At 34.1% G+C, this 12186-nt stretch overlaps 1 protein-coding gene across 1 annotated transcript; it reads left to right on the top strand.

Moving 5' to 3' along the window:
* Positions 1-2300: 2300 nt before the first annotated feature.
* On the top strand, positions 2301-3356 carry LOC148939728 (uncharacterized). Its single transcript, XM_089106961.1, has one exon. It carries the CDS (start codon positions 2301-2303, stop codon positions 3354-3356), a length of 1056 nt encoding a protein of 351 aa, XP_088963087.1.
* Positions 3357-12186: the final 8830 nt, after the last annotated feature.

Raw genomic sequence — 12186 nt, 5'->3', positions numbered from 1 at the left:
TGTTACCCACTGATTTCTAAGAGTATCTCATTACATCTAAATGTTAACACACTGATATATATATATGAATTTAAATAATTTGAAAGGAAACAAACGTGACACATTGATAGATTTTAACTTAATGTCTGATTACAACACTGGAGTAATGTAGCTTGCACTTGTTTCATCTGTTTTATGAAAAGTTTTTCAATATTAATTAAAGTTACATGTTAGATACATAGAATTTCATACTTACTTCGTCATTCTACGTGTTTCTATAATACTCACGTATGTTGTCACTTTATTTTGGGCTTCCATTGAATTAATTACTGAGTCGGCTAATTGTTTATGGTTTGTCTTGATGGTGTTTCACTTTTTGGCACTTATTGCTTGGGATAAGCATTTTGAAATGGTCATAAGTATGACTTCTTGCACAAAATTGTCCAAATTGGGAAAATTTAATACGCGTACAGTTTATGTTCCCGTAAATTGTTCACGTTCGACCCTGCTTTTATTTGAATAAAGGGTTGCGTTACGACATATAAAGGTAATTACGGTTGGATCAAAACTTGATCTTAGGGTCTTGGTTCGACGCATTGTCTTTGATTCCTGGTTCAATGATACACAATCATTGAGGGCTTAATCGCTGGGATTACAATTATAATAACTGGGTTGGGTCTCTGAACACTTTATTTTAGGAAAATTTAGCACGTACAGTTTTGTTTCCCACAAAATTGTTCATGTTTGGCTTTTCTTTTCATGGAGGATGGTTTGTTTTTGAGACATCTAATAATGATTGGGTAGGGTCAAGACTTAAACTTAGAATTTTGTATCCGCATATTGTCTTTGACTCGGGGTTTAAGATACATAATCATTGAGGGATTAACCTTCAGGATTTATTCTTGGTCCTTGGTATTTAATTTTTGGGACCTTGCCGTCTAAGGATAGTTATTTGACAGATTTTTAATGCAGTTTTAAGACATGCTTGAGTCGGGGTGGCTCTCTAGATAATCATTGATTCAAATATATATATATATATATATATGGTTGTTTTCTGTTTGATGATATTGTTTGAGGTACTGTTACCTGGTACTAGGCTTTGGTAACTTGGATTGTCATCAGGGTATTGTCTTCAGGGATTTACTTGGTGAGTAATTATCGTTGGTTGATGAATGATGAGAGTAGATGCTATTAGGTTGTATATTTGTTTCATGCTGGTATACCATGATTGAATTTCCACTGATTATTCCGCTTCCTAGAATAGAAATATCTAGGCAGAATCATATGCTCTTTACAATCACGTAAGTTAAAACACATAAGGCAATAGTAAATAATTTATAAAATATTGTAAGGGAATATTATTTGAAGCAATAGTCGTGATTAATCACACTAACAATATCAAATTAATATGAGTAAAGTTAAATTTAAAGATAAAATAAATAAAAGCAATTCTTATGCTTTTTCTTGCATATTGCCACGACACTGGATTACTGTGAGACAAGCTCGGTAATCATAAGAAAAATGATTGAGTATAAGAAAAATAACACAATACGAAAATTTCAAGAATAATACTTATATATATATTTAGCAAATGTTTCACCTTTTAATATATTTTAAATGTTCTTCAATACTCAACTACTTTTGCATTTACTTTTCAACTACCTAATTAAACATGAGGTAGGCTACATGGTTTTATGACAGGTCTTGATTTACCATAAATTTTCAAGCCTTTACTGTTTACGCACGTCCATGCCACCTATGAGATGCATATTTTATCTTTTCAGCTGAGTGGGCTCACGCAAACAATAATTAGGGAGGTGGGACTGGACACGGCACAAATGAGGACAGCTACTCCCATTCGTCGATCATGTCCTCCCTAATTTTTTGAATAGGCTACATGTTTCCAATCACAAGAGTCTTTAAGCTAACATGAATTGGTACTCGACTTGGTTTTTATCTCATATTATGGCCAAAGTCATTCTAACTATAGTTACTTTGAACCAAATGTTGTCAAATTGGTCAACTTCGTTGATACTATTGACTGGATTGATTTGAAGAAAGATCTGATCCCGGATGGGGGTGCTAAGGTACAAAGCAGAAAAAGAAGCCAGCAGCTTCTTCTTTACAAAGATGCTTCTGCAAAGCTTTCAGTGAAGAATACGTTCCAATACTTATTGCTCAAATCTTCATACACAAGAAACTCAAAGATGTTTGAAATTACGTTAAATTATAACTCTGGTAGCAAACCACTTTTATATTCAAGCTGCATTAACGGTACATGGACATTTTTGTTAAATAAAAACTCCTGTGGTAGCTTAACGATGAAGAGTAACTACCAAAAAGAAATTACAGTACACAAATTAGGAACAGGAGATGTAACAGAAGAAAAAAAGCTTGGTGTTCTCCAAGAGAGTGGGAAAATTAGATTAGAAGAACTTGGCCGCTTTTCTAAGCAGCAAGTACTTGTGGCACTTTTGGGACTCCGTGGATCCGGAAAATCGACAATTTCTTCATTGCTATCTGGATATCAAAAAATGTTTCTCCAAGGAATAAGAAGCATGAAAACAACAGCTTTAGAAATTGACATCTCCCGAATAATTTCTACCAATGAATATGTTCCTGCAATAAATAAGGTATTAAAAATTGGTTTCAATAATAGTGGATCACCTTTTCCGTTAGTGTTTACTGACAGCGAAGGAATGGGAGTGAGAGGTGACAGCATTGATTTTGTTTCAACAATTCCTTCTTTGCTATTTTCTAACGTTATTATGTGGGTGACAACTGATTCTTTACGGGCTGATGAGGAACTTACAAAATTGGATCGCTACCTTAATTTGGCGAACAAAATCCAAGACGATAGTGGTGAGCTTTGTACTGACTTTATGGGTGGGCAATTAGTCGTAATAGTGAATAAAATGCAAGTTTATGAAAGTGACGAAGAACTTACAGACGAACTTTTAGAAGAAGAGTTTGAATCAGAAACCCAAACTGCAACAAACAGAAATTCAATACGCAGAAGACTAAAACAGTGTTTCAATTCGATTCTAGTAGTAGGATTACCTTATTTTTATCTACCGAGAACAGACGATTATTTAAAATATACCAGTCTTGAAGGGGAAGGATCAGATCGTTTCAAAGAGAGCCTTACTAAAATAATCAAATTAATTTTAAACGCAGAAAATGAAGTTAGAATCTTAGCTTGGACAATCATTACGCCAACTGTCTTGACACCCCTTTATGGTCTCATCTTTGAAAAGATTAATACTGATGCTGAATTCTTAGACAATGACCTTAGAGATGCTCTGTTCAACATCAAGATAAAAAACAATTTAACAGAATATGTATTCAGCTTTAATAAGCATCTAACTGAAACTTAAAGAAATAAGAAAAATGAAGCCCTTTTTGATTCTGTTCATGTTTTGATAGATGATAACAAAAAGGCATTAGCTACACTATTGGAAGAAGGTAAAAATAAAATACAAACAAACATTGTTATTAAAGAATGGAATATAGTTCAGCCTCGATTGACAGACTCTTTAGAAAAGCTCATGTATTTTTATTTCAATACGACTTTAAGCAATAGTCGGTCATTGCTGCTAAAATTCCTTCCGGTATGCAAGTACTTACCCGCAGAAATTCATCACTGTTTGAAAGATCACTTTTCAGCAAGAGTCTCTAGATTTCAAAGTCAAATGAATAAACTGCCGTTAGCAATTTCAAAAAGAAGCTATAAGGTAGCAGACTTGTTTGATGAAGAAAAAGAAGAAATTTTTGGTTTCTGTTCTGAGCAAAGAACAGCTTATGCCTGTACTGAACGTGCCAAAGCAGAAGAGCTTCTACAATCTGGGATTAGTATTATTGAATTTGTAAAATCAACAGATAAAATTGACAAGGCTTTTAAAGCCTTTGCAAGTCTACAAGATATTATAGCGAAAAAGCCGCAGTTTGACGTTTTTTCATCAGTTCTTCGCTGTAATGTATGGAGTTCCTTGAAAAAAGTGCAATAAATTTTTATATACATTGAAACTACCTTAAGCAAAGGCTTAGAAAGAATAAAGAACAGCTTTAACTTTATAAACCAAATGAATCCAATTAAAGCCAATTTTGACTTTATCAGTGTTACTTCTAATGTTGTCTCAAATGGCAGGAAGGCAAGAAAATTTTACCAGATTTGTGACCTTCCTAAAATCTTACTATCGATGGGATCTGATATAGAAGAGCTCCGGTTTATTTATTTTAATGTAAAAGTTTATGGATACACTAGTACACCACTCAAGGTATTATCAGTTGAAACTGGGTATCTTAATATAAACATTAAGGGTTCTACTGTCCACTTAATTGAGCTATTTTCTCCTCCAAAGGCAGAACCTGGTCAACCTGGCTTGGTTGGCCTAAGTGGAGGAACTGTTTTGATAAAAGTTCATTTTTCTGTCAAAGGTGGCGTGTTGAAAATCATTGGAAATGGAGGTGATGGTGGAGACGGTGGAGATGGTGCGCCTGGTTTACAGGGAGAAGATGGGAAGGATGGGTCTATTTCTACCAGGCTTTATGACAAGTCGTATTATGATGCGTATTATGATACTAATCAATTAACCCAATAACATTATGCCGAGGAAAAGTGTTCAGAAATGTGTTTTATTTTGGAAAGGTATGGATTTTGGAGAAAGATATCGTTCTTAACAGGAAAAAGCATTGAAGATATGGTGGACAGTTTAGGACATTTAGGAAAAAATGGGGGACAAAACACACGGGGGAATAAATGAAGGAAATTTGCAAAAAAAATTGGAGCTACGCAAAAATTATTGCACAATCATCATATGGTGCTACGCTTGGAGTAACAGGTTTTATTTACAATCAAGGTTGACCCGGGGTGACGGAGGTGAGCCAGGGGAGCTAAAACTTGACAGTGATGTAAGTTTCAGGAAACATTTTACGCTAGTCACCCAAGGCGGAAAAGGAGGAAAGGGTGGGATTGGAGGTCCTGGAGGTAGAGGTAGACAGAACAAGATTTTGAAAGTAACATACACTCGGATTCGAGAATGGAAGTATTTTTGCAATGAATCATTTCCGTCATTGAATTGAATCATTTCCATCATTGAATCATTGAATCCTTTCAGATAAAATCCTGAATAGCACTATAGGGTCCGGTGAAAAACTTAATGGAAGACAAGATGATGGTTGTCTTGGAGAAGATGGACGTTTAATGCAACTGAATCGTTAAGTGATTACATGGAAAATTTTATCAAGGATCTAGATGATATTGGAATAAAAAGTCAAATAGAACTTGGCATTGAAGTTTCTGATCTAATGAAAGCCTATACCCCGGCTTCTTTTGAAAGTAGTTACGTCAGTACTAAATTCAAACGCCATGAAGTCCGTCAGCTAGTGTCTCGATTGAGGTCAGTTTTATTTGAAGTTTCAAGTGAATTAGGGGCCCAAAATTTAGCTGACATTGAATCACTGATATCAGCTATTGATATGAAAGTTGAGCTTGGTGAAAAGCTGATTAAGGCCAGCTCAGATATTTCTGATATACAATTGACGATTGATGGGCTCAAAAGGCGTAAAGACAGCTTACTTCAAACGTCTAAAACTACAGTAACCAATTTGGCCTCTGCCCAGAATGCACTCGATAACATAGTGGCCAACTCGATACTAAATTTACTGTCAACAGGAAAACAGATTTATTCCAGTTTATCTGACCTTACGAACATTGCTGCACATATTCGACATAACAATAATTTTTATCGAAAATGCAGCCATTTTCACCCATGTCATCCCCTATAAAATTTAGAACAGCTTTGAATCTTATTTAAAATGAACTAAATGGATGGAGCAGCATGCAGGAGGGTAAAATAGAGATAGTCCTTGATGAAATCGATTTCCCTTTTGAATTTGTGCTGCTTAGAACAGAACGACGTGCTGTTTTTCCTATTTTTGTCGAAGGAAAAAGTAATTTCTGGCTTGAAGGTGTTCATGACTAATATTTCAACTAATGATGCATACTATATAATATTATTGGAGCATAGTGGGTCACAACTGTTTGATTTTGGCAATGATCTAAGGCTTAAGCCGAACGTATTTGAGAGCACTTATCAAACTCCAGGACCTCGATGGAAAAGTGCACCAAAGTCGGCTTATAATAGCGTTGAACTTACAAATTACCTATTATCATCTAACTACAAAGTTGAAATACCTGAAAACTATAAAACCTTGAACATTATCAGCAATGTCAACATAAATATGTCCTTAGTTCATCAATTTGTGTTGGTTTTTAAAGTTTGGTATGAAAAAAAGAAAGTAATGTATTTATTTTTACTCACATTTGCGATACAAAACTTGATCAGGAATATCAGATAACCTGCACTTCAATTTACTGTCATAGGCACATTGATAAAATCAAACACTGAGATATATATTCCAACGCGGGTCTTATTTAAAATACAAATTCAAAGATTGGGTTGAATATGGTAAAGGACTAACTAACTATACTATCCAATTTCGCCAGAGGTTACATTAAGGCTTTGTTAAACAGTATGTTACATTGGGCCTATTGGTCCAGTAGTGTGTCCTATATTCCTATTGGACAGGGAATAAACCAATTGGCAACTTCAACTTTCACACGATTTATAGCTATAAGATTTGCATTTTGGAATTTTTCTTCACAGACAAAGTATTACTTTTGTAAATTTATTGCTAACGATATGTCACTTAGTTTCCAGATGGCTTATGATTTATCACGGTGAAACTTGATGTGGGACAATACAACTTAGTTACATTGGAATACCTAACTCTAAACTTAGTTTCAGAACAATAATTTATATATCTTGTGGCTATTTTTTTATCCAGTAAATTTTACTCTCTGGTGACAGTTTAGTGACTCAAGCTACTGAAATTAATCTATATTGTTTATCTCCCATAACGTAAGATTTAGTCACAATGATATTTATTACACATTTTTGTAACACTTTGTCCTTCTGCTTCAAGATAGATTTATTTATTGCTACTACATTTGCTGTGGGAAAGATTATACAAAGTCTATTAAATCAAAATAAATTTGTTTGCTACTTTTTAAATTAGACGATCAAGCCTTGCTCGATCTGTGGGTTATTTGAATTTTTAGGTTCATATTTAGGGTGATTCTATTTTACATGGGTAACTTTAATTTGGAAGGTTTGAGGTTTTGAATTTTGATCCCGTTACAAAGAGAGCTAAAAATAGCAGACTCTACGCCCGTAATAATTTCTTATGTATTTACAGATTTTTGAGCCATTTTGAAAATTTGTTCCTTTTGAAAGAATACATAGCTCCTTGGATGTGAAAACCTTAGAGGATAGATTTTCCAAAGGTGGGCCAGGACAAAATGTAGGAAGGAAAATCCGTGTTTGTTGAAACCGTCCAAATTCCAATTTTGAGAATTTTTCCCATAAGCGAAATTTTGCTTAATGGTAAACATGTCAGAAAAAACTTTGTGGGATGTATAAAATTTGGTAAAAATCTTGAACAGATAAAACCTGATATAATAAATATTTGAAATTAATCATTTTATTACTGAGGACGTATCTTTTTAATCTATGGTCTTTTAAAATATGTGTTAAAGTTTTGAAATCCATTCTCTGGATAAACGAGCCTATAGGTTGTGTGCATAATTGAAGGTTGAAACGTAAAGAAGGTGGAAGAATTCGATGACTTTTGCAAGTTTCAAAAATTGAACTGACAGATAAGATTTGTATGTTTTCGAACAAAATAAAAAATCTAAGACAATATTGGTCCCTTAAGCTTTAAGTAAGTGCATTCTAAGACCACACTGGCTATACACGACGTATGAAACTAAGAGAGGAAAGAAAGTAATAAATGAGAAATAAAATCAAAATGGTGAGAAAACGAGGTTTTGTCAGCCAGTGGCAAAATATGAAGACAAATAACAAGATATTATTTTGACAAGGAACTCTGCCAAGTCGTCCTACGTGCTAAAAAAAATGTAACCTTTTGAAGTGTACTTGACAAAGAGAATCAAATTTTTCATTTTTATTTTCGAATTTCTGGGACTTATCTATTGAAATTTTGTGTTTATGCAAACGTTCACCAACTTGTTGACGGGTCCTACGAATGTAAAATTTCCCAGACGAAGACTGGACTCTGTAGACACAACTACCCAGTCAAGGGTCAGTTTCATCTTTTCCTGAGTTGAAACAATGTTCAACATTGTGTTCAGTTTTGAAAGAAAGAGATTATGTATTTTAAATTTTTTCCAAGTTTATCGCTAAGTTTTAAGAAGTATGGTAAAGTGGGGAAAGTTTTGTTCTCAATTGCCAGAATAACTGAATCAAGGGGGACAAGCTTCCCATTTTCTTGTTTTATCTTTTTTAATCGTCTGTCTTTGCTATTTTAAATTAAATTTATTGGATAGCCTTTGGAGAGTAGAATATCTTTGGAAAATTTTAATTTAGAATTGACATGATTACGTTAACAGATTTTTAGAACTCTTTCGACTAAAGAGATTATTACCCCTCTTATTATGGGTCAGCTTTCGGTATATAGAAAAATCGAGGCTAGGAGTATTTTTTAGAATTAAAACATCAAAGAAAGGCAGTACTCCTGAATCTACCAGTTTCATTGTGAATTTCAGATTCAACTCAAAAGAGGTCAAATGAGCCAAAAAATCTCTTAAAGAGCCCTGTCCATGCTCCCAAACAGAAAGGATATCCTCAACGAAACGAAACCAGAGAGAGTGTTTTAAGTGGAAACTATTCAAAGCAGATTGTTCTATGAAATCCATGTAAAAATTTGCAAGATAAGGAGACAAAACAGTGCCCGTGGATAGGCCTATGATTTGCATGAAAAAAATTCCCGGAACTTAAGATACGAAGGGAATTTGTTGCAAAGACGAACAAGCGTCATTATTGTTTCAATTTCCAAAATTTTGTAATCTGACCAATCAGAATTTTCCTCTAATTTTCTTTGTAAATCCTGCTCACATTTATGGGTATCGCATCGAAGTGTACAAGGAAACTGCATCAGAACTAGATAAGATAGTTTTTTTCTGTTGTACTTTGATTTTTTAACTTCTCAACAAGATCTATTGAATTTCGTATATAAGATTTCTACGTGCTTAAAAGAGGCGTAAATATACTTGCTAAGATCGTTCCTACATCTGTAGCGGGAGAACTATATCATGCTACAATAAGACGTAACGGAGTATCTTTCACATGGATTTTAGACAGACCATACGACTTTGGGGCGAAAAAACCTTTGGGGTCGACTTTTATGTACATTTGAAGGGTAATTAGTCTACTGTATTTTAAGATTTCCATTTCTTTTCTCAAATTCTATGTGTAATTGTCTGTGGGATCAGTTTTTATTTCTTTGTAAGTAGTTTTATCCATTTAAAGGGTATTTATTTTTGTTTCATAATCTGCAGAATTTATAATTACAACTATGTTTCCTTGGTCCTCCCTTGTAATTACTGTGTTTTAATCTCTTCTCAAGTTTTGGAGGATTTTAATGTCTTCCTTTGATTAAGTTGAAAGCGACAATGATGGCCTATAATCAAGAAAACTCTTTACATTTTCTCTTTTGAATAGGTCTGGATTTTTAATCTCACCATGAGGGCTAAAATTAGCAGACTTCACGCATGTAATAATTTCTGATGTATTTACGTGTGTTTGAGCCTTTACAAATTTTGGCCCTTTTGAAAGAATACTTAGCTCCTTGAATTTAAAAACCTTAGACTAGGCTAGGCCAGTCTAAGCTAGGCCAGGACATAGCCTTTAGATAGCCATAGATTTTATCCCTATTTTGAACTTTCATTTCATCGATTTGAAATCAGACTTAAAATCTGATACGTTTAATGTATCTATGGGTATCAAAATCCCATTTTGAAAAATTTTAGTTACCATTGAGCCGAGTCGCTCCTTACTTACAGTTTGTTACCACGAACTGTTTGATTTTAAAATGTATTTGTACCTACTGAGCCTAAGTTTAAAACAGCCTTTACTTTTCTCTGAAAAACTTATATTTGAATTTTTTTTAATTAATTAAAATAAGAATCAAATACGTACCTTTCAAAAAGTAAAGAGATTAATATAAATCAGGCAGACAGTTTAATATGCAGATCTGCATTAATGTTTTTTTTACAGTCTTTGCCGCAGGTGCACTTGGTGCACCATTCAAAACCGTGAAGAGGATTGGACAGATAGTAGACACAATAGCAGTAATTGATAAAGCAGTGGAATCTGCAAGTAAATTATGGGATTGGATTACAGAATGGTGGTTCTGGGGAAAGTTGCGAAATGTTTTTGGCTAGTAATAAACACTGCAAGAACTAAGACTAGTTGGCCGATTTGGCGGCGTGGCTTTGGATGGTTTAACTAAATTTTGTGTAAATTATATATTAATAAACACTTTAAAAAATAGCAATTATAAATTCTTGAATTTTCTGTTTTGTATTTCGAACGATAGTTATTTATAATAGTAAGTAGACTATTTATTAGAAAAAAAAAAATAAGTTGAGATCACGTAGTTGACAGACTTTACCCTTAGCTTTGATGGAATATACGTTATATGAAGCCAAAAAAAGTTTTATCAATGAATCTAATAGTAAAATTAATCAGGGGATGTAGCAAAGTAAAGACAAAGAAAAGTATAATAGTAGCTAAATGAATAAAAAGGCTCTTCATGACCAGTAACAGGGTTTTAGGTAACAATTTATGTCTTTGCCTGGAATTCCGTTTTTAGACATAAATTCTCTTCCTTCATTGACAGCCTTTGAAAAAATTATGTCTTAGCTAGAGTGGCCAACGTGTCTTTTTAGTGTAAAACTTATCATTATTGACCACCGATTTCTGGTGTTTTTTTATTTCTGGTGATTTTGTGGGTAAAGATCTGGTGATTTCTGGTGATTTTCTTGGGGGAAAACTGGTGATTTTTATTTGGTTGTGGCGGTCACCCTGCATGTTTCCAGCCTGCTACCAGGGTTGCCAGTTTGCACACTTTTCCTGTGAAATGCACTCTTTTTTTCATTGCACTCTCTCACACCGCGGACCGGATTTGCACTCTTTTTGCTCATTATATGCTCTTTCCGCTCTTTTTTTGCACAATTTTATGAAATGATGATAGAAAAAGTATTAAGCGAAAAAAAAATTATTATTTAAGTGCAAAAGACAGAACATATAGCCGGTATGATCTCTGTTAAATATGCCTGGGCCGTCTCCCAGGTGTCTTTCTCGTTTTTTCAACCATTTACCAAGAAGTAGATCAAAGCATAGATAATCAGTGAAAACGTGGTAAATTCAAATCAAGTTTTATAGAAGGAAGTTGAAAGCTAATGGGCACAACTGTTCTTTATGGAAATGGAAAAGTGGGTATGAAACACGAAGCAAGTCGATGTAGAAGCAACAACCAAAATAAACCTTCTAAAGTCCACTCTCAAACTGATAAAATTGTGCTAAGACTTTAGGCCTCTGCGCCATTTTAAATCGTGAATAATCCATATCTTCTTGTGACAGCCATTTTTTCTGAAATAAACATCTTACCAGCAGGGGGTCCAAGATTATGCTTTGGATGGGACCCATACTATCAAAATGATATAAAAGGGTAAATTAGGAAAATAATTAGGAAAATAAAGTAAATTAGTAAATTAGGAAAATAAAAGGGTAATTGGGGTAGGCTAAAATTGTAATTTTGACTTTAGACACTTCTTGCTATCTTGGAAAGCAGTTGAGTTAGCTCAATGACACTTTCAGAAATGAATCCAGGGCCAACAAATATTCGAGTCAATTGAAAATGACAATGAAAAATGGGCAAATATTGAGCAGTTCATATTTTTGACCTATGAATGAAGTGAACATACCACTCAATGCCTTTTTTATGCTCTTTCCAAATATAATAATCGTTTTTGGCGCAAATTCACTTCACGCCACCCAACTATACAATTTCTGGGTTTATATTTGCATATTGGGGTTGGGGTGGGGGCACAATTCGAACGGAGCTCGTGAGTTAGAAGTGCATCCTGAATCAAAATTTAAAAGTCATTTGCGTCGGAAATGATGTTTAAAAGCCCCCCTCCTAATGAGTAAATATATGCCCTAGGGATTGGGATTGAAGTGAATTTACTTACGCCAAAAGCAATTAGTATATTTAGAAAGAACATAAGAAAAGGCGACGAGTTGTATCTTTAATTTATTCATAGATCAATAATATGAACTG

Source organism: Artemia sp. Qi Xiang Cuo, chromosome 21, assembly GCF_049724085.1.
Source record: "Artemia sp. Qi Xiang Cuo chromosome 21, ASM4972408v1, whole genome shotgun sequence".
NCBI classification, from domain to species: Eukaryota; Metazoa; Arthropoda; class Branchiopoda; order Anostraca; family Artemiidae; genus Artemia; species Artemia sp. Qi Xiang Cuo.
The sequence above is the reverse complement of the archived record's forward strand: the minus strand, read 5'-3'. Positions and strand labels throughout refer to the sequence as shown.

Bases quoted from the DNA above. Each gene is read 5' to 3' on its own strand.
- LOC148939728 (XM_089106961.1), top strand. From the start codon at position 2,301: ATGAAGAGTAACTACCAAAAAGAAATTACAGTACACAAATTAGGAACA.